General features: G+C 47.8%; 4 protein-coding genes across 7 annotated transcripts; 3 read left to right on the forward strand and 1 right to left on the reverse strand.

Annotated features, from left to right (window-relative positions):
- Nucleotides 1–19: 19 nt before the first annotated feature.
- On the forward strand, nucleotides 20–14,438 carry HYOU1 (hypoxia up-regulated 1). The gene is made up of 24 exons (XM_090123621.1): nucleotides 20–178; nucleotides 414–507; nucleotides 1,742–1,820; nucleotides 1,956–2,110; nucleotides 2,192–2,268; nucleotides 2,397–2,578; nucleotides 3,188–3,303; nucleotides 4,051–4,234; nucleotides 4,713–4,847; nucleotides 5,726–5,808; nucleotides 5,908–6,040; nucleotides 6,375–6,562; nucleotides 6,768–6,906; nucleotides 6,999–7,059; nucleotides 7,790–7,872; nucleotides 8,496–8,690; nucleotides 9,135–9,334; nucleotides 9,964–10,051; nucleotides 10,625–10,747; nucleotides 11,056–11,189; nucleotides 11,550–11,634; nucleotides 12,057–12,309; nucleotides 12,976–13,059; nucleotides 13,563–14,438. The coding sequence occupies exons 1-24, from the start codon at nucleotides 103–105 to the stop codon at nucleotides 13,622–13,624; spliced, it is 3,009 nt and encodes a 1,002-aa protein (XP_089979747.1). The 5' UTR covers nucleotides 20–102; the 3' UTR covers nucleotides 13,625–14,438.
- A 262-nt stretch (nucleotides 14,439–14,700) lies between these two features.
- On the forward strand, nucleotides 14,701–22,438 carry SLC37A4 (solute carrier family 37 member 4). Of its 2 annotated transcripts, XM_031599948.2 has the most exons (9): nucleotides 14,701–14,927; nucleotides 14,997–15,229; nucleotides 16,110–16,353; nucleotides 17,445–17,603; nucleotides 17,932–18,017; nucleotides 18,758–18,871; nucleotides 19,449–19,514; nucleotides 20,527–20,665; nucleotides 20,948–22,438. In XM_031599948.2, the coding sequence occupies exons 1-9, from the start codon at nucleotides 14,780–14,782 to the stop codon at nucleotides 21,112–21,114; spliced, it is 1,356 nt and encodes a 451-aa protein (XP_031455808.1). In that variant the 5' UTR covers nucleotides 14,701–14,779; the 3' UTR covers nucleotides 21,115–22,438. The 2 variants fall into 2 exon arrangements, with proteins under 2 accessions (XP_031455808.1, XP_031455807.1); XM_031599947.2 differs by lacking the exon at nucleotides 19,449–19,514.
- An 89-nt stretch (nucleotides 22,439–22,527) lies between these two features.
- TRAPPC4 (trafficking protein particle complex subunit 4) lies at nucleotides 22,528–24,294 on the reverse strand. Its single transcript, XM_031599950.2, has 5 exons — nucleotides 24,120–24,294; nucleotides 23,879–24,053; nucleotides 23,694–23,797; nucleotides 23,497–23,623; nucleotides 22,528–23,018 (listed from the first exon to the last, which is right to left on the reverse strand). The coding sequence occupies exons 1-5, from the start codon at nucleotides 24,292–24,294 to the stop codon at nucleotides 22,940–22,942; spliced, it is 660 nt and encodes a 219-aa protein (XP_031455810.1). The 3' UTR covers nucleotides 22,528–22,939.
- Nucleotides 24,295–24,299: 5 nt separating this feature from the next.
- Nucleotides 24,300–26,112, forward strand: RPS25 (ribosomal protein S25). Of its 3 annotated transcripts, none has more exons than XR_016459611.1 (5): nucleotides 24,300–24,470; nucleotides 24,568–24,663; nucleotides 24,974–25,157; nucleotides 25,586–25,750; nucleotides 25,826–26,112. XR_016459611.1 is itself a non-coding variant. In XM_031599952.2 (5 exons), exons 1-4 carry the CDS (start codon nucleotides 24,315–24,317, stop codon nucleotides 25,678–25,680), a joined length of 531 nt encoding a protein of 176 aa, XP_031455812.2. In that variant the 5' UTR covers nucleotides 24,300–24,314; the 3' UTR covers nucleotides 25,681–25,684; nucleotides 25,826–26,112. The 3 variants fall into 3 exon arrangements, 2 of the variants coding, with proteins under 2 accessions (XP_031455812.2, XP_031455811.2); XM_031599952.2 differs by having other exon boundaries at nucleotides 25,586–25,684; XM_031599951.2 differs by having other exon boundaries at nucleotides 25,586–25,684; nucleotides 26,050–26,112.
- The last annotated feature ends 420 nt before the right edge of the window (nucleotides 26,113–26,532 follow it).

Below are 26,532 nucleotides of genomic sequence, written 5' to 3' on the forward strand. Positions count from 1 at the left end.
TCGTGCCGCGTCCGGGCCGGGGGTTGCGCGAGCCGCGGAGCCGCGGACGCAGCGGCGGGCGGGAGGGGGGCGGCGCGGCGCCGCAGCGGGCCGGGAGCCGCGATGGCCGGGAGGATGGAGCGGGCGCCCCGCTGGATGCTGGGCTGGATGCTGCTCGCCTGCTGCGTGCCGCACGCGGGTACTCGGCCGGGCCGCCGCGGGGGCGGGGGGGACGCCGGGGGCTGCCGGGATGCCGGGGCTGCCGCTCCTCCGCGTGCCGCCGGGCCCGGCTCGGGAGGTGGCGGCCCCGAGGCCGCGTTGGGGCCGGCGCAGCCCTGGCCGCTCGGGGGCGGCTGGTGGCCGTGCGGTGCCGCGCGCCGAGCCGCCCCCGCCCTCGGGACGAGCGCTCACGTCTGTTTCCTGCCGTGCCGCAGAGCCGCTGGCTGTGATGTCCGTGGACATGGGCAGCGAGTCCATGAAGATTGCCATTGTGAAGCCTGGCGTGCCGATGGAAATTGTCCTGAACAAGTAAGCTGCCGTCCTCAGGGCTCGCCTACGTGCTGCTGTCGGCTGTGGAGGCGGTGGGCTGCTGCTCACGTGGGGGTTTTTAGGGGCTGGAACTTCGGGATCGTGGGGGGAGCCCGAATAATTCTGTTTCTGTGTCACGAGAGGAACATCCTCTCCCATCTAACATAGAGGTCTGACTGCAGCACTTGTGCTTCCTGACGCGGCTGTGGAGCACACAGCTGAGCAGCAGGGCAGCAGCTTGGCCTTTACCCTTATCTCGGGGTGCTCAGTCCCTCTTCGTGAGGGGGGGAGGTGTTAAAAGCAAGCAGCCCACAGTCTGAATAATATCTTGTGCTACAAGCACGAGAGGATGCGGTATCGTGTTTCTGCGTGTAGAGTTAAGGAGCTGGATTATCACTTCTCCATAAGGGAGCACGAAGGCTGGTTCATTTTCCAGCACCTGCCACAACCCGCAGCCACTTGTGAAGTGAATAAAACCCTCCTCTCCCTCGGGTGCTCTCACAACCTCCAGTCCTCAAGACAATGAATGGAGAAACTGCAGCTTGGAGAGGATGTGCGCTCAGGACCATCTTTGCTTCGTAGGAGTCTAGGCTCAGACAGAGAGCAAGTGCATGTTTTACTCTGAAACTTGACAGGCATTGGCAGAAGCTGGCTTGCTTTGCTCACCAATGGAAGAAAGCAAAAATAAAGCAAGTTTTGTCTAATTATGAAGTAGCACGTTCCAGAAAATGGCTTGCGAGTCTTTGCTCTTCAGAACAAGTTGTTCTCTTGTAGCTTTGTTAGAGGACTGCTGTTACGTTAGAAGGCATTCAGAAAGGGGTGGCATGCAGAGGTATTTGTGAGCTTAGCGGACAACTTTGAGCCGTTTGGTAGTTGTTGTAGTGAAACTCTTCCTAGAGCCTTTGTGCTGGATTTGTAGCAGAAAGGATGCATCGATTCTTAAGTTCTCTAGTGCTATGGGGAAAAAAAGTGGTCTGCTCCACAGCTTCAGTTATTAATTTGAAAGATTTCTGTCCATGTTTCAGTCAAGCTGGTCGTAAAAAACATTAGAAAGTATGAAAGTTTTCTAGAGAGGTGTTATTGCAGCGCTTCCAATTAACGGAGTTTGTCTTCCTCTCAGTAGGTGGTATCTGAGCATCTTGCTGTAGTCTTTCTGAACTGAAAACGCTGCCATCTGTCACAAGGATTTCTGTTTTGAATGTTGACATGCATTGCTTTTTTCCTTCTTGTACAGGGAATCACGGAGGAAAACACCTGTGGCTGTTGCTTTGAAGGAGAATGAGCGTCTCTTTGGTGATAGTGCACTAGGAATGGTAAGAATTCTTGTTACTTATTGTGCCAGCTGCAATTCACATACACAGAGTGTGTGTTCCTGCTCTTGAGAGAGGTTTGTTTGACAATAACAAGGCCAAAGTGATGCAGTTGGGTGATTTTCTTTCTTTCTGTAGTCTATAAAGACCCCCAAGGTGGCCTTCAGATATTTTCAAGACCTGCTGGGTAAACAAATGGATAACCCTCAAGTGGCACTGTACCAGTCCCGATTCCCAGAGCATGAGCTGGTGAAGGATGAGCAGAGACAGACAGTTATCTTCAAGCTGTCACAGTAAGTGACTGCTTCTGGGTTCCTGGTGGGTAGGACTTGCATAGCTGACTGTATTTGCAAACTTCTCTTTCTTTCTTCTAGAGCATTACAGTACTCTCCAGAGGAGATGCTTGGTATGGTCCTGAACTATTCACGTGGTCTGGCTGAGGAATTTGCAGGTTGGAAGGATTTATCTATTTCTTACAGTATCTGCATATGTTTACGTATTATAGGACTTAAATAGCCATTATTGTTTTCTAATGTATTTGCATGTGGTTGCTCTAATGGAACAACATGTCTGTTTCAGAGCAGCCCATCAAGGATGCAGTGATCACTGTTCCTGCCTACTTCAACCAGGCAGAGAGGAGAGCAGTGCTGCACGCTGCTCGCATGGCTGACTTGAAGGTTCTGCAGTTGATCAATGACAACACTGCTGTAGCTTTGAACTATGGAGTTTTCAGGAGGAAAGACATCAATGCCACTGCACAGGTAGGTGTAGCTGGAGATGCAGTGTGCCACACAAGTGCATGCATGCAGGGGGGAGAGTGCTACAGAGTGAAAAGTAAAAATACCATAACAGTGAGGAAATAGACCTGCTGTCCAGCTAGTTTCCTCAGTTTTCATGTGTTCATCAATGAGATGAAGAGATTAAACTCTCCGTGAATGGGGTAGAGCCTTAGAGGCCACAGAGCTTCTGTGGTGAAGGCCAAGTGGATAGGAGTTCACATCTTGTAAACCTGTTTGTTCCTTGCCCATCAGATGGTGGGGAATAACATCAGCAATTTTTTAAGGTTTTGGAGGGCTGACTCTGAACTAGTTGATCTTGCTGAGGTTTAAGAAACTTTGAAAGAGCAGAGCTTTATTTTCTGATCTGTAGAATGAGTGAAAAGGCTTTCTTGTCTGCTTGTGTCGGATATGCCAGATCCTGAACGTTTCCTTAGTTTGACTGAAGCACAAGTCCTGCATCGCTGTCATAAAGCCAGTAAAGGGAATGGATAAACTTAGTGTTATTTCAAGCTTGGAAAGCCATGGGTTCTTTCCTTGTTCATGGGGGCTATCGAGGTGTTTCTGCTTCACCGTCCCAGCTTCTCTTTTCAGAATATCATGTTTTACGACATGGGAGCAGGAAGCACCGTTTGTACTATTGTTACCTATCAGACAGTGAAAACTAAGGACTCGGGAACCCAACCTCAGTTGCAGATCCAGGGCATTGGGTAAGAATTCAACATGAGTCTCACAAAACCTGCAGGTCTCAGGAAAGAAATCTTCTGTTTCACAGTCTCTTCTACACAGAATTTCTCAGTGAGACTTCAGGATGATCATTTGGATAACAAAGCAAAAACACTTAGAGTGAGGTGGTTATGGTTATTAATAATTTTGACATCACTGTCTTGTGCAGAAGGTAGCTGAGAACTCTTGTCCAAGAGGTAACATTGATACTTAGTCTATTTCAGACTGCTGCTTTTTATTTTTCCTGTTTTTTACACAGCTTCAATCCATTTTTGTTCAGTTCCATTTCATACAACCTTACAGAAGTAGAACGTGTCAGTTTGGAGAAAGTGGAATATCCTTCTGGAGAGGAGTGAAAATGCACTGCAATTAAAAGTTGGGAGAGTTGCTTTACATGTTCAGCTCAGCAATTTGAACACAGTACTGTTTCTGAGAAGATACCTAGGACCTGACATAGTCATCGCTTGGCTTCTCAGCTGTTTGATGTGCTTAGCAATAAGGCCTTTACCATAAACATCATGATGCTTCTTGTTCAGTGGGTATTGTGGTGGTGAATCTTTATTTTTTTTGACATAGAATATGTTTTTGGGGGGTAGTTGTTACTCTTTTGCAGTCACAGCTGGTAGTACATCAGCTATCTTTGTCCGCTTTCTGCTCTGAAATTGTACATGAGGTTCCTTTGCTTTCAACCCGCCTTAGCTTATTATACCTTGGTTCTTTCTTTTGCTCAGGTTTGACCGTACTCTAGGAGGTTTAGAGATGGAGCTTCGTCTCCGAGATTATTTGGCAAAACTTTTTAATGATCAGCACCCCTCGAAAGATGTCCGAAAGAATCCCCGGGCCATGGCCAAACTGCTGAAGGAGGCCAACCGCCTGAAAACTGTGCTGAGTGCAAATGCTGACCACATGGCACAGGTAGGACAGGTTGCAGGATTCCAAGAGTTCTTAGGGCTGAGGGTGGGATAACGTTATTTAGATTAATATAGACAGAATTAACTAGTTATAGCGTAGATAATAATACAAGTTATTAGCTACCAGCTGTCCCTCTGCAGTGTCAGTATACTGAAAAGAGTCACCTGTAGTATTTCAGGGGTGGTGGCACTGGCAGTTCCTTTAGACCTGTGCCCACTTAATAGCTGTACTGATCAAATGAGTGCATTGGTTGTGTGGAGCTTGGTAACTAAACTTCCTTGGGGTTTGAGAGAAGCTGTCTGTTGTGCCTGTGTTACATCCTTTCGTAACAGTAATCACAGGGTTCAGGTGGGATGCTGTAAGGTCCCAGGTGCAACAACAACAGCGGAACTTTTTTGCATGTTAGGCAAATTAGGCAGAGATTCTGGTTGTAGAATGCTCTGTGAAAATTTAATATTTTTTTTTTTTTTTTACTGGGCAGATTGAGGGGCTGCTGGATGACATTGACTTCAAAGCCAAAGTCTCAAGGCAAGAATTTGAGGATTTGTGCTCTGACTTGTTCCAGCGAGTCCCAGGACCTGTGCAGCAGGCTTTGAGCAGCGCGGCGATGAACCTGGTACGTTTAGGAATGCATTAGGAAGTCAGAAGGTGTCTGTTGATAGAGCTGTTGTCTCATGATCAAAGCATCAGTGGCTGTGGCAAGGCATTAGCACTGCTGAGAGGTACAGATGCCTGCTGTTGTAAAAAGGAGTGGCGTTGGTGCTGCAGAAGTTACTTCTTGCACTGTCAAGCAGAAGTCTGTCATGGCTGTCTGCACTTTCCACCTGAAACAACTTTCTGTTACTCAATCTGTACTCTTAGGGTGTAGATTTTAAAGACTGCTCTTTCACTGTTTTGTCTGGGATGAGAGTTCTGGTCTCTCTTCTTCAATTTTATCTTAAAATTGCATGGAAGCTGAGTTTCTGCTGTCCAGGCTTCTCCTTTGGGCGCTCCCGTTAGAAGCTCTTTTGCTGACTGTTGAACCAAATGTGATGCAATCCTTTGGACAAACTTATGCTATTAAGTGTTCACATTTCAGCCAGGATGCTCTCAAGCATCATTTGGCTCTGATACTCAGAGCAACACACTGATTCCCCTCTTGAGAGGCTGTATATTCATCTCTTCTGATCCAGCTTGCCCTCTGAGTCATTGGTCCTCTGGTGTAAACTGTAGTCTGTTTAACTGATTCTGATCAAAGTCCCGTGTTTCAGGTGACTGAGCAGAGTCTGTATCAAACCTTTTTGATAGACCTGATTCCTGTTGCTGGCATGGCTTGTGTCAGTCTGTCTGGGACCTCTCAGGCACTGATCTGCACTGGGACTGCAGCATGTAGCGTGGTTACTCTCAAAGCACCACATTGCTGTGTGGTGTCTAGGGAAGGAGCGTAAGGAAACCCTGAACTTAGCTCTCCAAAATTGCTTTCTCAAAGACAAGGTGACTGTTTCCAATCCCTAGGATGGAATTGACCAGGTGATTCTAGTTGGCGGTGCCACACGGGTCCCCAAAGTGCAGGAAGTTTTGCTGAAAGCTGTGGGCAAGTGAGTATGTGAGGCCCCCTTCTAGTATGTCTCCTATTGACAAACTGCTGCACGTGGCAGTGGCTGCAAAGCTCATGTCTCTTGCTTTTCACTTCATAGAGAGGAACTGGGCAAGAATATCAATGCTGATGAGGCTGCTGCCATGGGTGCAGTCTACCAGGCAGCTGCTCTGAGCAAAGCCTTTAAGGTGAAGCCTTTCATGGTTCGAGATGCAGCCATGTTTCCTATCCAGGTAATCCTTTGTTCACCTTTTGTGCATGGGATAGGTAAATGGGCTGTGTTGGGAGGAACGTTTCGGGTGACCCACTGGATTTTTTAAGGGGTAAAGAAGTTAAGCAGATCTTTCTACCAATCATAAAAAGAAAACAGAAGAGGGTATTCAGGAATATAGAAAGGATTTATCCAGTAAGTCGAACATGCAAAAATGTTGAACATGGAAAATGTTGAAAAATGCTTATGTGTCCCCCAACATCTACATGAGGTAGAACATCCAAATGCTGTTGTAACGTAAGATGCTGTAAAGAAAGTTTGTAGTTGTGGTGTCTTACTTTATATTTGTGATGCAGGTGGAGTTTACTCGTGAAGTTGAGGAAGATGATAAATCCAAGAGTTTAAAGCACAACAAGAGGATTTTGTTCCAGCGCATGGCTCCTTATCCACAGCGTAAAGTGATCACCTTCAACCGCTACACAGATGACTTTGAGTTCTACGTCAACTATGGAGATCTGTCCTTCCTGAACCAGGAGGACTTGCGGTGAGTCCAGGCAGCTGAGCAGACAGCTCTGTGATGGTGCAGTGTGCACAGCCTGTGGATGGGACTGGCCACCAGTACGTACTTAGCACACCAGGCAGTGGTAGTTCCTTACTCTGTGCAGTTGTCCATCGCCGTGAGTGTGAGAAGTGATTGGCTGTTCTGCAGCTGATGTTCAATCATTTTCTCCTTTTGTCTCTATCATCAGAATTTTTGGATCTCTGAATCTCACTACCGTGAGGCTAAAAGGAGTCGGGGAGAGTTTTAAGAAGCACTCAGATTATGAGTCCAAAGGCATCAAAGCTCACTTCAATATGGATGAGAGTGGAGTGCTAAGCCTTGACCGGGTAAGCACTGCCTGTGTGTTTCCCCAGTTCTGTCCCTGTCTATGGCAGTGAAGGTCCCTGCTTAAAACTAATTCTCTGCTCGCTTCTCCAAGGTGGAATCTGTGTTTGAGACCTTGGTGGAAGACAAGCTGGAGGAGGAGTCAACATTGACAAGTAAATGCTGAACTTCGATATTCATGCTGTTGTTTTACCAGCAGTAGCTGGGTTTACTACAAGCATGCTGTTTATCTGAGCACAACAAGCACCATGTGTGGGAGGGGAAGGAGATTAAGGAGTTAACCATAGCCTCGGATTGTATGTACAGCTCCAGAAAACTTAAAAGCCCTTTGCAGGTGTCTTCTGCAAGGAAGTTTGAGATGTCATCTGCTCCTATGGTGACTGGCATGCGTTGCAACTTGAAAAATAGGTGTTCTCTCCTTATTCATCCACAGTTGATCATTTCAGAAAGCCTGTCCAGAAAGCAAGTCCTGCATTCACAGCCCTGCGTTGTTCTCCCTTCCATTTGTGATATTCTGATCTTTGCTTTGCACTGTTTGGATTTTAGAGCAAGCACATAAACTACCACGTAGAGAGAAGTTGGAAATGTGGATGTTTGGTGGTGAAGGAGAGATGCAGGGAGGGCTGATGCAGGCACAGGCTGAAACTTGGAGCTTTTTAGCTGAAGTTACAAATTTCAGGTCACATTCCTGCAGAGGTGGAGGCCAAACTTCTGTGAGCACACAAAATTAAGTCAGGAAAGAATGAGTTTCTGTAGTGTATGTAGCAAAGTAGTTAGGAAGCTCCATGGTGGTTATCACAACTGGAAGGAGAACTGAGTGCTGAAGATGGCTGTCATCCTCCTTTGGAATTACTATATTCTGCAATTTTTGTCTCCTATTGACAGAACTTGGTAACACCATCTCAAGCCTGTTTGGGGGTGGTGGCCATGCACCAGAGGCTGGAGAGAACCTGACAGATTCAGTTCAGGTGAGTCACCTGGGTTAAGTGCCCTGATGCTTAGGGGCTGGGGAGCCCCTAGGTCTTGCTGCAGCTGCTAAAGAGGCAGCAGCTCATGTGAGCAGGATTAAGGATGACTGGCAGAGCATCAGGACTTTAAATCTGTGTTTTTCAGGAAGTGCAGTACTCTTCCAAGTTTGACATGGTATGCATTTAAAGAAATTTGAGAGGTTTTTTTTTTTGCTGGCAAGTCTAGCAATGGTGGACTAACTTCAAATAATTTGTTTCTGAAGAAGTCTGTCATTTCTAAGTTGTTCTGGTGGCATACAAATAGGTTTCTGCCCGTGCATTGTTAGTGCAGGTCTACCAGGCTCCTTGCATCCTTGTGGGTAACATAGGCACAACTGCAGTTACTCTGGCAGTACTGATCCAATTTCCTTCCAGTGAAATGAAAGTTCTATGCCATGGATGCATGTCCTGCACTGAATTATCACTTAATCAATTATCTGGCTCTAGCCTTCCTAGAGCATTTCTTCACCAATGACTACAGTCACTGTGAATGCTTTGTTTATGCAGAGAATTTTCTGTTCTGTGAAAAATTTGCATGGAATTTCTACTTAAAAAATACTCTCTTGTTTTCCCATGCTGACCAGGAAGAAGAAGAAAGCCTAGCAGAAGCAGCTAAAGAAGAGCAGGGGGTGAAACAAGGCCAGAAGAGTAGTGCAGAAGATGCTGGTGAAGAGCAGGGAGAGGAGAAACAGCAGTCATCACCTCCAGATCAGGCAGAAGCTGTCCATCCTAAGGAAGAGTCTCAGAAAAACGAAGAAGGTGAAAAATCAGAGGCTCAGGTAAGCACTCTGTTGAAGGAATGGGACGGAGATTTTGGTGTTTGAGTAGTATGTAAAGTAGCAAATACAGTTCTTATAGTCTTGAAATGTTCAGTGGCATTCTTCTTTCTCTATAAATGCTCTGCCTTGGAAAAAGTTGTTTAGTTGGTCTTCAGTTGCAGTAAATGCACTTTCTTTCTTCTACGCAAGCATCTCTTAGAACACTCAGAAAGGATGAAGGACAGTGTCTTCTCTGCATACAGAATTCCACAACATTCCTGTAGAAATGTCAGTGCACTCTTCCAGTTTTGTCCTGCAGACGTGCCCAAGTTTTATTCTTGCTTCCTTGACCAATCTTGGGTTACCAGGTCCTTCAAATTCAGCTGCATTAAGATGTCCTTCAGACTATTTGGAATACAAAGCAAATCTGTCCCCTTGCCTGAAAATTCATTCTGTCTGTTATAGGATCCTAAAGAAGATAGAGAAACTGTGAAAGAGGAAGAACTTTCCAAAAGTTCTGGTGCAGGCACTGCTGCCAAAGCAGAGGAAGAGAAAAAAATCAAAGCACCCAAGAAGCAGAAGCTCGTCCATGAGATCACGATGGAACTGGATGTAAATGATGTGCCTGACCTGTTGGAGGATGAACTGAAGAGCTCAGTGAAAAAGTACGTTTTAAATGGCTCTCTTTGGTTAAAGTTCTAGAGGAAGGAAATGAGTTGCTTTGGGACCAAACAAAGAGAAGGCTTAAAAAAAATAGATTTTCCTGAATTCTGTTCCCTGTGCAAGAGTGATACCTTTTCTACTCCCTTAAACTGATGTGCTTTGAGTGAAAATTGAGCTTTGTTGCCTGAAGCAGCTGTCTGGTCTTGGATTAGCTTCCTGTCTTTGGCAACTGCTTGAAGTGAACCAGAGGAAAATATCTCTAAAGTAGATGTTGGCAACTTTGTTGTGTCAGTGTTCTGAGACTGCAGCAATCTGCCTAGAGGTGGCTCTCAATCTAACAGAAATCTGTTAGAGGTAGAAGAGGTAGCAGAAGCCAGAGAAGTGTTATGCAAATAGTAATACTTTCTGCTGTTTCAGATTTTAAATAGTCAATGCTCTGAGTTTGGTAAAAAATTGAACTTAGAGTTCTTTGCTCTTTATTTTTATTTTTCCGCCTGTCACCTTCTTAAAATGGAGGATTGAAGGAATGGTAATTGCTCACATGGTGCAGCTGTGCACAGGCACATGTGTATGATTTGGTACTCAGCTAAAGGCACTTCTGCCTTCAATTTCTATTCTGTTCACTTGCTAGGCTCCAAGATTTGACAATCAGAGATCTGGAGAAACAGGAAAGAGAAAAATCAGCCAACAGCTTGGAGTCATTCATCTTTGAGACCCAGGTAAGAGGAATATGTAGGAATAAGAATTCCTGGAATGTTGGTAGAAGTGACTTGTGTAGCTTGGCTGATTTTAATGTTCTCTGAACTGATTGGAAGAGCTCAGGTCTCTTCCTTTAGTCACTTTTTCTACTAACATTAGGCCTACGTGGATCTGAGAGGTTTCTTCAGCACAGAACAACTGCTTCACTTGAGTGTTTCCAACATGTTAAACTTGTGTTTCCAGTATTCCATATGTATGCCTGTAGGTGTGTTTTGGATCAGTTGCACTCAGGCTGGAAAGAAGCTACAGCTTCTCAAGGATTGTTGTACAGAAGAGGCAATTAGCAACAACCTTATTATCATTGTGTATCTGATGACTCCCACTGCCTGCCCACCTGTCCTGTACGTCCATCATGCACCTTGTAATGCTGTGAGCAGGAGCTCAGATTTGGGAGACTTGAAAGAGAATCTCTAGTCAGTGAATGTAGCACCCTTGGAGATCAGGGTCCAGTCCAATTAGAAGCAGGTGAACTGGCTGTTTTTCCTTACACATTCAGTGGTATTTGAAGGAAGTCCTTGCTTTGTTCTTTACAGGACAAGCTTTACCAAGAAGAGTACCTGTTTGTCTCAACAGAGGAGGAGAGAGAAGAAATTTCCAAAAAGCTTAGTGAAGCTTCAAACTGGATGGAGGAGGAGGGCTATGCAGCTGCAACTAAGGTATTGCAGTCAAGATGCCAGTCTGCTACAATTGACATGGACATAACCACATGGGCTGATAGATCCAACTTGGTCCTTTCTAATGTAGTTCTTGAGAATGTCTTGCTTCCTCACTGCATTTTGCGCAGACATAATGTGTATTAGTTCTCCCAGTCACAGCTTCATGAATGATCTTGAACAGCCTCATCAGTAACCTGTTGATTTTACTACATGGAAATAGTGTACTTGATAGAGAGCTACACAGCTGTAGTTATAACTTCTGGAGTTGGCACTGGGCAAGCTAATTTTCTGCTCTCCTCCATTTACAGGAGCTGAAAGACAAGCTTGCAGAGCTGAAGAAGCTTTGTAGGAACCTCTTCTTCCGTGTCGAGGAAAGGAGGAAATGGCCAGAACGGCTGGCTGCCCTAGAGAGTCTGCTTAACCACTCAAACATCTTCCTCAAGTAAGACAAGCTGCTAGGAAGAAGGGTTGTGCAGCTGATACTGTAAGAGATGCATACAAAACATGACCACATTAAATATTTTCTGAAAGTCACTAATGCCTGTGAGGAGAGGTGGCCAAAATTCAGCTTCCCTAGAGCTTAGTTCTGCAGAAGCTTGCAGACCCTGTTTAAAATGGAAGGAAGAGAAGCATCCAAAGCTATATGTACCATTTCCAAGCAGAGTTTTTTTTTTTTTTTCTTTGTCCTATGGCCTCACACTGTTGTGATGGCTCTGTCTGTTGGCCTTGCTTCCCATTCCTAGCACAGTCTGCACGTGGTCTGTTTGGCTAAACAAAATTAAACTTTCTTTTTAACTTTAAGGGGAGCCCGAATGATCCCGGAGTCTGACCAGATATTCACAGAAGTGGAACTGGGTACACTGGAAAAAGCAATCAATGAAACAATGGTAATGAGGGATGCAGTGCTGGGGCAGGTTGGGTTGTGCTGCTTGTTCTAAGTAACAGCGTGCTTTCACTCCGGGTCGGGGAATAGAGAGTGCATGTCTTGTTTCAGTGGCACCAGAAACCTTTTGTGTGTTCAGTGTCTTCTAATCCCCACTGTGACCTCAGAAAGCACTGGGGGATAACAGTTCTTGTCTTGCATGCAGACAGTTATCTCATAGCCCATCATCTGCCTGCGTGTAGTTCTCCGCTGGGTTTTGAGAGTTCTGTTTCTTTTCTGGGTAACTAAGAAACTAGGTGAAAGGAGCAGTGTTATCCTGAGCAGTATTAGAAGGCTCAGGAGCAGTGACTTTGAGATGGTTTGATGTAGAGTGATTCCTGGAACTAAGAAGTGTCCAAAAAGTATTTTTTCCCACCCATCCTACAGGCATGGAAAAATGAGACCCTGGCAGAACAGAATAAGCTGTCTCCTGCTGAGAAACCTGTCCTGCTGTCCAAAGATATAGAGCTGAAGATAGCAGGCCTGGACAGGGAAGTGCAATATCTTCTGAACAAGGCCAAGTTTGCAAAACCAAAACCCAAAAAGGAGAAGAATGCCACAAAAACTGATTCAGGCAAGAATGCTACAGCAACCTCTGAGAGTGAGAACACTATCCCTCCCACGGAGGGGAAGCAAGAAGGTAAGGAGCAGTTGGAGAGTATGGCCTTACTATTATACAATTACCATACAGTCACACTCATTAAAGGCAGCTAAATAATGTGAAAATGAGCTAGGTGAAGGATCAAATGATCCTCCTAGTTCCCCTCTGAAACCCTGTGTTTCCTAAGGTGTGTTGGCTGTATCCTTTATAAGAAAGGTAAGCTGTCAGTTGCCTTCTGGATGTCTAGAACAAGTATTCACAGTTGTGTTCTGTGTCAAGGATAGATGAGAGAAGTTTGTAGCTTAGGGGATACTCATTTAAAAAATGATGATCATCATCATTAAGACTTGGTGTTTTCCTAAGTTTTTTAAGATCCTCAAATTCTGAGTGCCATGTTACTCTTCAGTCTAGACTGCTGTTTGTCAGCACAGTTCCTCTTGCCTAAGACATTCTTGTAGTCACAGCCCCTAAGGCAGCTGGTGGGTGCAGTAAGTGAATCTCCAGGGCTTCTAGGGACTGAAAGCCCAGCAGACAGAGGCAGTGAGAAGATGCAGTTCTCTTTTCTTTTGAGTGTTGTAAAGAGATCCACTGTCAGAGTGAAGTACTGCAGTGTGCTGCTGAGATACCACTGCTGCTCACCTGATCTCCTTGCACCTAATCTCCATAATTTCATTTCTGTGCTGTTTCTTTCTGCTTGAAATACAGAGAAACCTGAGGATATCAGTCCAGCCAAGGAACCCCCTACGAATGAGAAAGTAGTGATAGATGATGAGCCTGGATCAGAGTCCAGTGAGTATGTTTGAATAATGGTGTGAAACTTGGGGGCTGTGAGTGCAGGCTTTTTGTCTTCATGTTTCAGATGTAGGAGGTGGTAATGTGGTAGAACTGCAGATTATGGAGTATTTCTTAGGATGAAAATCTTTGGTTTCTTACTGCTCCACGTTTTCAGTGTTCAGCACAAAGCTGATTTATGCCTTTGTGACAGTGGTTTATAGCAGTTTATAGCCAGACCCTTTGCTGTAAGCCTGTCTTTGTCAAAGCACTTAAGGAACTGATGTACAGATGTGTGTTTTTCTGCCATCTGTTTTGAAGACATCCAGTTTTCAACAGGTGGGGGGGGACCATGTGTTGAGCACTCTGCAGCTGAGTGAAAGTTCCGGGAGCATTCCCTTGCCTTATGTACCATAGATCAAAAGTTTAATTGAATAGTTAATGAATGTCAGTGACTTTTGATTCTGCAGTGTGCTGTTGAAGCTGTTACAGCGTGTCACAGTGTTTACTTCATTGCACAGGGTCCAAAAAAGAGAAGAAAGCAGAAGCTGGAGGAGAAAGCAGGAAAAACGATGAGTTGTAACAGCCCCTGAAACCCCTCTAGTGTCAACATCTATTTATTTCATCGTTACCTTCTTGTTTTTATAATGGACTGGGTTAGTTATGTAAATGGAACACGACAAACAGTCTGAAAACACAATGGGATAGAGATGTACATTTTCTTCTTTCCGGGGATTTTGCCGCTACTAACTTAGTGAATTTGGGATGTTTTTTGTTTTTCTTTCGTGTCTGAAGGTGGCAGGAAGGTGCCCAGCAGGAGGTGTTTCAGTACAGAAATCACCACCGTGACTCTGCTGTAGGGAGAAAGCGATTTAAGAAATGTTAGAAGCGAGTTGGAAGGTGGGCTGCGTGCCACGGCTCAGCTGGAGGGGAGCAGTGGGGTTCAGGGACGGATGATGCTGGGATGGTTGGTGTCTGCGCAGCCCAGACCTTAACTTACAGAGTGTGGGTTCAGCGAGGGGAGCTGTGTTCTCCTTTGGGTCTGTGGGAAAGGGGAACAGGAGCGGGGAGGCAGATGAGCACGAGCTGTGTCTATTTCCACAGACTGCAATTAAAACCATTTCTATCCACGCTCTGTAGCAGAGTCTGAAAGCTATTAATTGAGCATTTAGTTTCCTGAAGCCAGAAGTTCAGAGACTGCAAGCATGAATGACAGCAGCACGAAAGCATCTGTGCAGCAGGTTGTCAGACCGCCCCCTGCGACGGCTGCGGGCCGAACCCGGCGGTGTGAGCTCTGCTCCCGCGCTGCTCGCCGTGCCCCGCGTGTCGCTGTGCATCCCGTCTTGTCCTCCGTTGGCCTCCGCCCAAACAAATTAAAACGACGCTTCCTGCCCGTCTCTTTGAGGAGAAAAATAAGTTCTGTTTGCTTGGAGCGTTACAAGTTGGCGGCGGTTCCGTGCGCCGGAGCGGAGCCGCACCGCGACCTTCGGCAGCGCGGGCTGCCGCGCGCGGCGGAGCGGAACGGAGCGGGGGCGGGGCGTGGGGAGCGGCGCCCAATGGGAAAGGCGGAGGAGGGCGGGACGCGAGGAGCGGAGCCCAATGAGGAGGGCGGGGCGCAGGGCGCCGCGTCCAATGGGAAAGGCGCAAGGGGGCGGGACTTCCGCGCCGGGCGGGGCGGCTGGGGTCGCTCGCGGCCGCCGGTTGTCGGCCGGGCTCGGCGCTGCTGGAGCGCGGCGCGATGGCGGTCGGCGGGTACGGGCGGTACCGGGCGGTCATCTTCACGGCCATGTTCGTCGGGTACACGCTGTACTACTTCAACCGCAAAACCTTCTCGTTCGTCATGCCCGCCGTCATGGCCGAGGTGCCGCTGGACAAAGACGACCTGGGTGAGTGCGGCGGGCGGGGAGCCGCGGGCCGGGCTGGGGAAGCGCCGCGCTGACGCCGTGCCGCCGCAGGTCTGATCACCAGCAGCCAGTCCGCCGCGTACGCCGTCAGCAAGTTCGTGAGCGGCGTGCTGTCCGACCGCCTGTCCGCACGCTGGCTGTTCGCCGCCGGGCTGCTGCTCGTCGGGATCGTCAACGTGCTGTTCTCCTGGAGCGGCTCCGTCGGCGCCTTCGCCGCGCTGTGGTTCCTGAACGGGCTGGCGCAGGGGCTGGGCTGGCCGCCGTGCGGGAAGGTGCTGCGGAAGGTGAGCGTTCGGGATCCAGAAGCGCTGTGGGAAATGGGGCGAGCGGCCGCGGCGTCCGACTCCGAGCGGAGCAGCTTGGAGAGGAGCCGTCAGAGCGGGCTGTGCGCTGCTGAGCGCTGCCGTGAGCGCTGCCGTGAGCGCTGCCGTGAGCGCTAGCGCTGCAAGCCATCCGCGCCGTGCGCTCTGAAGGCGTTCGCGAGCGGAGCTTGCAGCCGTTCTTGCGTCGCCGGCAACCGAACGGCTCTGAGCGCAACTTTGGGTGAGAAGCTGACGGCGCCCAGTGCTTAATCACAGAATTGCTGGGGTTGGAGGAGATCGCCAAGCCCACCCCCTTGGCCAGCAGGTGCCCAGGTGAGCTTCCGGACAGGTCTTCAGGATCTCGGGAGTAGGAGACTCCCCCAGCTCTCTGGGCAGCCTGTTCCAGGGCTCTGTCGCTCTGACAGTAAAGTTCTTCCTCGTGTTAGCGTGGATCTTAATGCGGCAGCGAGTCCTAACGATCCCCCCAGCTCTCCCCTTACTGCTCACAGCGCAGTGCCAGCAGAGGAGGACGCTGCTCCTACCCAGTGAGTACACAGAACTGCACGCTCACAGATTTGCCTTTCCCATCCCATGGCTCAGTTTCATCGTCTGTAAATGGAAATAGTCCTGAGCTGGCTCACGGTACAAACACCTGTCAAGCTCCTGTGACTGACACTGGCGTAACATTTGGAGCTTCCTACATGACCAGGGTCGAGAGGAGAGGCTCCCACTTCGTTTGGGCTTGTAGAGCTGTGCTCGGGTTGCCCAGAACACTCAGACTGGACTTATATTGAGGTTTTTCAGGTACAACGTTGCATTCTTCTTTCACAGCCCTTACGCCATTTTTCTTGTTGTTGCACAGTGGTTTGAGCCTTCCCAGTTTGGGACTTGGTGGGCAATCCTGTCTACAAGCATGAACTTGGCTGGAGGCTTAGGCCCCATTGTCGCTGCTCTCGTGTCTCTGAACTACGATTGGCGCATGACTTTGTCCTTCTCTGGCTTCATCTGCGTGATTGTCTCTTTTGTCTGCCTTGTCCTCATTAAAAATGAGCCAGCGGATGTTGGGCTGCCCAACATTGACCAAGGAACCAAGAAGGGGAAGAAAGGTGAGCCACAGATTCAGCTGTAAGTGAGCAGCACGTGAGATGCTGCCGTGCCTTTTGTGTGTTCTGGTACACGTGTGTCAACCTCAGTGGACAGAGCTCTCAGTCCTTTCTTCTTCCTGAAACTGCTGCTCAGGAGGATACATTTAAAGGAATGCTTCCAGCAGCTTTCTAAGTGCCAAGCTGTTGTGTTTTACTTTAAAATCATACATATATGTGTATATATGTGTGTGTGCTTTATTTTATATGTATGTATATGAAATAATATAACTTATAGCTGAAATACACACACATATATATCATACACCAAGCTACATGCAAGTGGGGGCTGGTATTTCTCAGGCTGTGGAACCAACATGCAGAAGGAGGGCCTGGTCACCACTGCAGTTCTGTTCCTCAGTCCATCAGTCCATGCATGTTGTTGTTTCATCTCCCAGTCTGTATTATTTCCTCATACTGAGTACCACCCTGCTTTCACGGGACCTTGGTTTTTATAGACTGTGAGCTGAGCCTTCCAGGGGGTAATGAAGAGGAAATATGCAGCAGCAGGAAACGGCTCCTTAAGCTTTTCTCCCCTAGTGCAGAGGACAGGCAGCTCTCCCCTCACCCCTCCACAGTTCTCCTGACCCCTGCCTTGTGGTGGACTCTGCTCAGTGTTTTCTGTCCTAACTAGGACATCTGGTTAGTCAATGTTTGTTCAAACCACTGAGTGTGATGCTTCTCTGAAAGCAGGAGAGGTAGAGGAAAATTGCAACATAGGTTTGCTTCCGAATGTTAAAGGCTGGTGGAAACTCATCCATCACCTGCACTTTCCTGTAATGCACGTGCTGCTCGACTGCCTCTCAGTGCAACAAAGCAGTGTTGCTTCCCTGGGTTGTTCTTTGGGGAGAATAGGTCTGCAGGGTGTGTCTGTAAGATTGATGCAAAGACCAAGGTACAACCTGACAGTCAGCATCTCTGGATGAATATCTTCCCTCTGATGGTATCCTTGTGCACAAATCCTCCTCTGACAGCTTTTCGTGCTGCCCCTGAGTTGCTGTGGTTCTGTAGCAGTGCTCAAGCAGGAGTAACACTGGTCCTGATCTTTCTTACAGGTTCCCCCAGTGACAACAGCACTTTGGCAGAGCTGCTCCTCTCGCCGTACCTTTGGGTGCTCTCTACAGGCTACCTGGTGGTATTTGGTGTGAAAACCTGCTGTACTGACTGGGGACAGCTCTTCCTGATCCAGGAGAGGGGACAATCCATGCTTGTGGGTAAGATGCAAAGCTGCACTTTTAGATGTTGTGGCTGTAGTTTGAGAGGTGTTCAGAGAGCTCAGCTGGGAACAGCAAGAGAACTCAGGCACACCTGGCCGCTTTGATGCACACAGGTATTGAAATAAGTTGCTGATACAGTTACTGCATGTGCTGAGTGCCTCAGTGCTGTCCTGCGCCCTCCTGGCAGACTGTGGTGGTCCTGCACAGCTGGAGGATCTCATCCAGCAGTGCTGCTCAAAGCTCACACTAAGCTGGCAGTGCTGAGCTTTGTCTAAAGCACATCAACCACAGCTGATGGACTGTTGTTTGCTTGGCTCTGTTCTAGGTAGTTCCTACATGAGTGCCTTGGAGATCGGGGGCCTGGTGGGAAGCATTGCTGCTGGATACCTTTCTGACAGAGCAGTGGCAAAAGTAAGTATGCAGGTGTGCTGGGCAGCAAGCATAGCTTCAGTGTGAGCTGCTTCTGAATTTTGTTTTTGGCTTCTTTGGGGAGTGCTTAAAGATATATTTTTTTCCTCCTGTAATACCTGCATCAGTGCACACAGACCTGCACTTTCCTTATGCACACATTTATGTTCTGGAGATTCAAGATGCCCAGAATGCATAGGCAGAGCTGCTTTGTGCCAGAAAATGCTCAGTTTCACGTCTCCTTCTTCTGCCTTCCCAAGCTCTTCTGGATGCAGCTGTGTCTAAATGACCCTGCTTTGAAATGGGATTCCTAAAAACCAGACCATTCCTGGTTTAACCGCTCTCTTTCCCTTCACACAGAGGTAATTTGGAGGCACACAGCCCATCTCAACAGCATAACAGAGGTGCTAAATGGGTGCAGTCAGGCTGGTGTTGCCTCTGCAGGACACAGCTGCAAGAAATAGGCCTGTTCCCAGTTCTGCTTTGCACTTTCCAAATTTCCATGTTGAAAGAGATGTGATATGGTTGTCGATAATTATTATTTTTTCCAGCCAGAAGACAAATAAAACTCAGCTCACTGGGTTCTTCTTCAAACGAAGCCAGAAGTCTTGCTAAAAGATGTGCTTCTGATGCGCCACTCATGTTTCTGACAGGGCTGTGAGGATGGCATTCATCACTATGAATATAAACTGGAAGGAATCCTTGCAGGCTCTCACCCTTGTTTTTTCCTGGCTGTGTCACAGGTCGGTCTGTCGAACTACGGGAACCCTCGGCACGGGCTGCTCCTTTCCATGATGGCAGGGATGTGTGTCTCCATGTTCCTTTTCCGGGTAACGGTCACAGGCAACTCTCCCAAGGTAATCCATGCTCAAGCAGTTGGGCACAGGTTATGTTCAGGGTGTAGGTGTGGGAGTGGTGCCTCCGTGGCTTGAGGGGAACCATGCAAATGCAGTGGGATGGCAGGGTCAGATGGTGTGTGTTTGAAGGCTGACCAAGTGAAAATGTTCCCATTGGTGGTGGTAGAGGAGAGGTGTAAACCAAGAGAAAAGATAAAAATTCGTTTTGGCAGAGAGTAACTTTAAGCAATTTTTGTCAGTGTAATGTCATTATGTTATGCTATGAGAAGAACTGCCCGTGCAGAGAAATGTAGGGCACTTCTGCTGACAGTTGATCAGCAAGGAGTTTGGTACAGCCTTTGGTAAATGCAGCTCTGAAGATTCAGGTGAAAACTGACCTGAGCGTGTAGTCCTAGATGCAGGATTCTGCCTAGCAATGATGAATGTGTTGATGTTTTGCAATAGGTGTCTGTTCAGACATTCTCAGCATTAAAGATAGCTGGCAGTTTTTTCTAAGCATAGACCTGACTTGAATCTGACACTATGATTGCTAAATAACTGAAATGTATTTTCTCCATCTTACTCTTTTCTTCTTCAGGAAAATCACTTCTGGACTGTAGCCTTCCAACCTCTAGCTGAGCTTACAGGCCTAAAAGAACACGAGGTTTCTGCCTTGCATTTCTTTCTCCCTCTGCCTGTTTCTGCTTTCACTTATCTGCTTTTTTCCAATCCTGCAAGGTTGGTTAGCACTACAGACCTTAGAACCAGGGCATTGAGAAGATTACTGTAAGTTTTGTAACAGAAACCTTTTCTTATAACCATTTGATAACACTGACTGACTGTAAAAAGTCTGAATTCAAAACTCTCAAGTTTCATATAAGAAGTTCTGAGGATATTTGCTCATTGGGTGAAATTTAGTTACTTAAGGGGGTTTGAGTGTGCTCAGAAGGAATGATCCTTCTCCTGCAGGCGTTTTTCTGTGTAACTTTGGCAAGTTCTTTCCTAACTCTGTTTCTATTCCCCACCTGGAAAATACGATGGTACTTACTCCCTCCTGAGCATCTTGAAACAGCGTTTATTGTTCAGAAAGCATGCTGCAGTCTGGAGACTGGACAGTTACTTACCCTCAGTTGTCTTTCCATAAGCGATTAGAAAGAACTACCTGGTTCAGAATTTTTCAGAGTGTATGCTAACACTGAACTGAAAATGTTGAGCTTTTGTTGTTGTTTTGCTTCTGTTGTTTCTGTTTAGTGACAGCGAAGTGAGCAGATAGATTTTATCGCTATCTGATCCATTGCTTGCATCTGAACTGAGAATGGCTTTTTAAGTCAGGTGTCCCCGGAATCATTTTTAGAGATGATCTGAGTTGCAGCTCTCTGTCATTTCACAGATCTGTTGCCCATGCCCATCTGTGTTCTGGTTCTTCCTTACAGAATGGGGCATGTCATGTGCACACAGCTTAGGGGCTCACCTGCAGGACAGTGGGAAGCTCACTGTTGCTAACTGGTGTGTTGGAGATGCAGCTGGGTTGTGTGTCTCAGGCTTGAGCTCTTCTGTCTGCAGATTAAGGAATCAGTGTCAGCCAGAAAATGTTACAGCCTCTTCCTCATACAGTGCACCTATGTATCTGCTGACTTGGCAGTGGCAAAACAGAAAGATCTTGTTTGTTTTGACAGCTGTGGATCCTGACTTTGGGAGCTGTGTTTGGGTTTTCCTCGTATGGGCCCATCGCCCTGTTTGGGGTTATAGCCAACGAAAGTGCCCCTGCCAACCTGTGTGGCACCTCCCATGCTATTGTGGCTCTGATGGCCAATGGTGAGTAATGTCCATTTCCCCCTTCCCAGCAACTGACTGCTACTTGTGTTATTGGTGGGGTATGGCATGACCCCTCAGTGCCAAGTTAATGATCGTAGGAAGACATCTAACAGGCAGACATATGAGCTGGAAGTCCCAGAGACATTTTCGGGTGTATGTGACAGGTTTTTGTCATGTGCTTTAAGCTCAAACAACACCTAAAACAAAAAGTTAAAAAGCAGTATCAGCAAGTGAAAGTGAGAAGTTCGAGTGTTGCTAGCTTTCTGTTTGTTTTCATTACAGTTGGGGGATTTCTGGCTGGACTGCCCTTCAGTACCATTGCCAAGCACTACAGCTGGGCCACAGCCTTCTGGGTGGCTGAAATCACCTGTGCTGTTAGCACTGTGGCTTTCTTCTTACTGAGGAACATCCGCACCAAGATGGGGCGGATTCCCAAGAAAGCTGACTGAGGATAAACTGCTTGGTGAAAAGGATGCTCCTGCACTGACACGAATGAATGATACTTGTTTTTTATTTAACTGGCCTAAGAGTGAATTTACCTGTTGCTGCAACCTAGATAAAAATCTCAATTTCTCATTCATTTTCACGTGTCTGAAGACACAAGTTTCCTGCTACCAATGGCTTTGTCCCTTGAGATGTGATAATTCAGCTAGTTTACACGTGCAGTGATTTTACTGTACCTCCTTTTTACAGCACTACTGGTAAAGCAAGCAGGTCTCACAGCCTGAGGTACTGAGCTGAAAGTGCTGTAAAATAACTGGCTTCAGGTGCTGTCACATTTCGTTTTGTCCTCGTTGTTGTTCTCAGCCATTAACTGTCATTTTAGCCTCGTTGTTAGGAGCGCTGATTTGCACCTTTGCTGCATTCATTCATCTCTTGCAGCTGCTGTAAATGCAGCTGTCTTAGTTGACTTAGGCCAGAGCTCTCTGCTATCTCTGCCCTTGAACTGTGACAGAACAGTGAATAATGATTATTACAGTACAGCTCCACAACTGATTTGGGAGCGGTGTTGCTTTAGCTTTACCCTGGATTTGTTTTTATAAAGTAGCATTATGTTCTGGACAAGTGGAACACTGATGTAGTGCTGTGATGTGGCTCTCCACAGCCACTTAGAAATAGGCAGGTTTCCAAGAAAACTCTCAGTACTTCAGGGAAAAGCATTTAGAGGAGCTCCTTCTGTTAACTGATTGTGCCCAGTGTGATTCCTGTTTACGATGTTAATGATTTGCAAGGTAGGCAGCTGCTGCCAGCTCAGCTTGCAGTGCACACTCTGCAGATCAGCTAGGATAACTGAGCAGCAGGTATTGCAGCAGCAGTTGCCACGGGCACACATCTTCTGCAGCTAGGTTTTATGTAAGCTAGTATTTCTAGCATTGGGTTGCATTTTGTCATTAAAGGATGTATAATCTAGAATGTTTTCAGCCCCAAACTGCATTTCTTACAGCTCTGGTCTATCTCACAGAAAACCTGAGCGGGGCTACTGCTGACTGTGGGCAGCACTGATCACTCTAACCCAACACTCTTGGCAATAACTAGACTCAGGTTTTTGGTCATGATTTTGTTGAATATCCTCACACTGTCCCCAGAGGGATTTATTGCTTTTGGGTCCTGGAAGAGGAGAGTTCAACTCATGAAGAATCACAGGTACTTAACTGAGCAGCTTGGTTGCAAGAGCAGATGGTCAGCCTTAATTAAAATAATGGAAGTAAATGACATTTTGTACTTAATTATATCTTGTACTATCTGTGAAATAAAAATGGAGCAGTGTCTTTAGGGTTCTGGTTGTCTTGAGGAGAATGGTGAAAGCAGAACTGTCCAAAGCCCTTATCCTCGTGAGGTGGTATTGGTGTAAACAGACCTTTCCAACAGAAAACAAGAGGCCATCCACCTCTCTAAGGAATGTTTATTATTTCTATATAGAAACCCTTTGTAAAATTATAAATTAGAGCTATACAGAAACAAATCATATATACAGCTGTGAAAGGAAACAATTGCAGTAGAGCTACGCTGTGTCTTCCACTGTTCACTCACAAGGTCTAGGAGCTGCAAAACCAGAAAAAGCTTCTGTGGCCCAGAAGTAAAGAGCAGTAATAAATCTGTTTAAGGTCAGTTTTACATGAGAGGAGCAGAACACGGTATCCTAGGAGATAGGAAGCATGTTTTCAGATTGTGAAGTCTCTGCTGTGGTGAAGAGAGCTCTGGGCCACAGCTGCCAGGGAAGAAAAAGGCCCTGTTCTTCATGGAGAGGAGTCCACGCAACAGGCAATTCATTTTTTATGATCCAGGTCCAAATGGTCCAGCTTTCTCAGCCACCTCCAAAGCAAGCTTCAAGTTCTGATCAAACAATTCACATCTGAAATTGAGAAAATCAGAAGAGGATGAATAGCTTTAGTTATAGAAAGGCCAAGGCAGTCAGCATCTCTACAACGCCTGGCTGTGCATCCTTCAAGGAGAGATTCTGTAACTTAAGAGACAGCAATCTGACTGCTGTCAACCTTGGGCTGGCTGTCAGCTAAGAAGAAAGCTTCTCAGATGGGCTTTAACACTATCTTAGGACTGCAGGGATCATACCAAGGAGAAGCAACTCCCATTTCTTTAGTAGTGCAGCACTGCCATTGTCATATAGAATCAGAAATGTTATGAGTTGGAAGGGACTTCTAAAGGTCACGTGGTCCAACTCCCCTGCATACATGCAGCAGTCACTGTTTTCCCTCTTCTGTCATCTCTGTATCTGCTTTGTGGCTTCAGGGCTGCGCCAGCATTTGTTACTGCACAGGCACAAAGCAAAGCAGGGCTGAGGCCGCTTTATTAGCAGTAGGCTAATACCTTACCTGATGGGCATCTCCAGTGAGTAGAAAGGATTCTTCAGAGCAAAGTCAGAGTAAATCTCATAGATCTTGCGGAGCAGGGCATCTATCCCTGCCTGCCTGGGGTCAGCGAGCACCACAAATTTAATCCCTGGAACCACAAAGAGGAGCGTGAGGAGGGCCGAGCCCAGAGCAGCCCTGCAGAGCAGGCCGGGCAGTACCTGTCAGCGTCTGGAAGCAGTGCAGCTTGAAGGTGTCGGTCTCCAGCATCTCGATGCCCGAGCTGCCCACCTCCGGGGAGAGCTGCGAGCCGATAGCAAACAGCCTGCAAGGAAACGGCCCTGAGCCCCCGGCCCCGCCGCCCCCATCGCCCCTGAAGCCCCGCTGCCCGCCGCCCCCGGCTCACGAGTGGAACATGGAGGCCAACATCAGCTTCTCGTTGGAGGAGAGGCGGTGGCGGCCGAAGCGGATGGACACGGGGTAGTTGGCGGGGTTGCTCAGGAACTCCAGCACATCCTTGCCGTCGGCCGTCAGACGCCCGTTGACCTCGGCGCCGTTGATGGCGAGCACGGCGTGGCCGACTGCGGGGACAGCGCGGCGTCAGCGGGGCCCGGCGCGGCCCGGCGCCCCCCCCGCCCGGCGCGCACCGCGGATGCCGTCGCGCTGCCCGAAGGCCACAACGACGCGTTCGTCGCGCGGGCGCAGGACCAGGTCCAGCGGGAAGCTGAACGTCTTCTCGGTGTCGCTGCGCGGCGCGTAGTGATCCAGCTGGTAGATGAGGCCGCCCGCCTTGTTCACCACGTACACGCTGAAGATCGCCATGGCGCCGCCCGCCCGCGGAAATGACGTCGTGGCGTCTGACGGCGGAAGTGACGTCGTCGCGCCTGGCGGCGGAAGTGACGTCACGGCGCCCGCCCTCCCCCGCGGGGTCTTCCGGCTGCCGCGCGTGCGGAGCTTCCTTTCTCGGCGGACATCTTGGGAGCAGCAGCCGCAGCATGGTGAGCGCGGGGCCGGGTACGGGCGGCAGGGGGTTGGAGCGAGCAGTGGGGCACCGCCGCCTTCCCTCATCGTCCCGTTCCTTCTCCCGTCTCGCAGCCGCCCAAAGACGATAAGAAGAAGAAGGACGCGGGCAAGTCCGCCAAGAAGGACAAGGATCCGGTCAACAAGTCGGGCGGCAAGGCCAAGAAAAAGGTGGGAGCCCGCGGGGGGTGCGGGGCCGCCGGCCTTATGCACACACACGGCCCGAGCCGGGCTCTGGCTGCGGGGTGCGGGTGCCGTCGGGCTGCGGGAGCCGCTGTACGGGGGGTGAATCGCAGAACGCAGCGTTCGGTCCGAGTAACGCCGCGCCGTGCTCCTATTTGTGGGCCTTGTTTGTTCTGTTTGAGGGGCGAGACGGAGCCAGCTGAGGGCGTGGTGCATAGGACCTGCCGAAAGACCAAAGCTGGTCTTGACAGATTGGTTAAAAGATGGATTAATGGTTGGTTTCTTTCTTTTTGAGTAGAAGTGGTCCAAGGGAAAAGTGAGAGACAAGTTGAACAACCTTGTCCTGTTTGACAAGGCCACCTACGACAAGCTGTGCAAAGAGGTGCCCAACTACAAGCTCATCACACCAGCAGTGGTCTCAGAGAGACTGAAGATTCGAGGCTCTCTGGCCAGGGCTGCTCTGCAGGAACTGCTCGGTAAAGGTAAGCCTGCAGAACTCTGGAAGAACACCAGGCTGCTGGAATTGGGGATTTTCATCACTGTTTTACACCATTTCATGCTGCACCTGAAGTACACAATCTGGCATGTTTTCAAAATCTGCTGCCTTCGTCTATATTTCAAACGCTTTGCATTTAGTGGTAATGCTGTGCTAAGAAAATAGTGTTAAAATAGGCTGTAACGCAGCCATACCTGGTCTTGAACAAAAGCCTACACATGTATGTGTGCTCAGTCATTATCCCTCTTAACACTGATTCCATTCTTTCTGTGGAAACAGTCTTTAATCTGTAATGTTAAGCATCGTGAACCTTAGGGTATTTTCTATTAGACATCTTTTGGCTGGCATTAAAATGACAGCACAACATCCCTGGTATCGTGCAGTAGGCATGCACTCAAACCACCTCTTTTACAGGTTTGATCAAACTGGTTTCTAAGCACCGAGCCCAGGTGATCTACACCAGAAACACAAAAGGTGGAGATGCTCCTGCTGCAGGGGAGGACGCGTAGGAAGGTGAGACAGCAGAATGTTTATATACTGGGTTTTTCCACGTCCAAGGCTAGCAAACAGCTGCACACGGTACGTGGTGTGTGACGCTATGCTGCTTAGGGTTGGTCACTTCTCCAATCTGTTCAGAGAGAGAGACTTTTTAAGGTGGAATTTCTGGGAACATCAGCCCTCAGGATTAGAAGAATTTGCTGTTTTGTCTGCATTGCCCTTTGGATGGGGAAAGCAGCATGATCTTTCCCACCATTGTGGACTGTAGATCATAGATCCTTGCTGCCAAAGCATGCCATGACTGATGCTGCTCTTTAAGGAGAGACTCTCAGTAATTTTCTGTGAACTGCTGGTCTGATTTGGGACTTCTTGCTTTGCAGGTTTTCCAGCAACCTCCTCAGCAATGTCTTATACAGATGCATACAATAAAATTATTGAAATAATTACTTTGCTTCTTTTCCAAAAATGTGTATGTTTCATTATTTGTGCATCACTCAGCGTAGATTCTGGTATAGATCGGGGTTTATCTTGTCAGCATAACAGATTTTGTGTGTTTATAAAGCATTGCAAATGCATCATAAAAAAGTTTCTTTTCTAGTGGGAATGTTTAACATCACTAGCTGCTCTAGTGATGTGAGACACATTCAGTTTTAGTAAGTGGAAAAGAGAAGCTTGTTTCTTGCATAGGGTAGGATATTTTGATTATTTGTTTCAACTGCTTCTAACCAGCCATGGCCCTTCATTTCTTTACAAGGAAACAAGATTGATCAGGGCAGGGTAAAGGGAGATAAAAGATCTGAGTGTTCTTCTGCTTTATTCTGAGGGATAACTAACTGTCCATACAAAAAAAAAAATCTGAGCTT

This window comes from Phasianus colchicus, chromosome 23 (genome assembly GCF_987193195.1).
Source record: "Phasianus colchicus chromosome 23, bPhaCol1.hap1.1, whole genome shotgun sequence".
In the NCBI taxonomy this organism is placed as follows: domain Eukaryota; kingdom Metazoa; phylum Chordata; class Aves; order Galliformes; family Phasianidae; genus Phasianus; species Phasianus colchicus.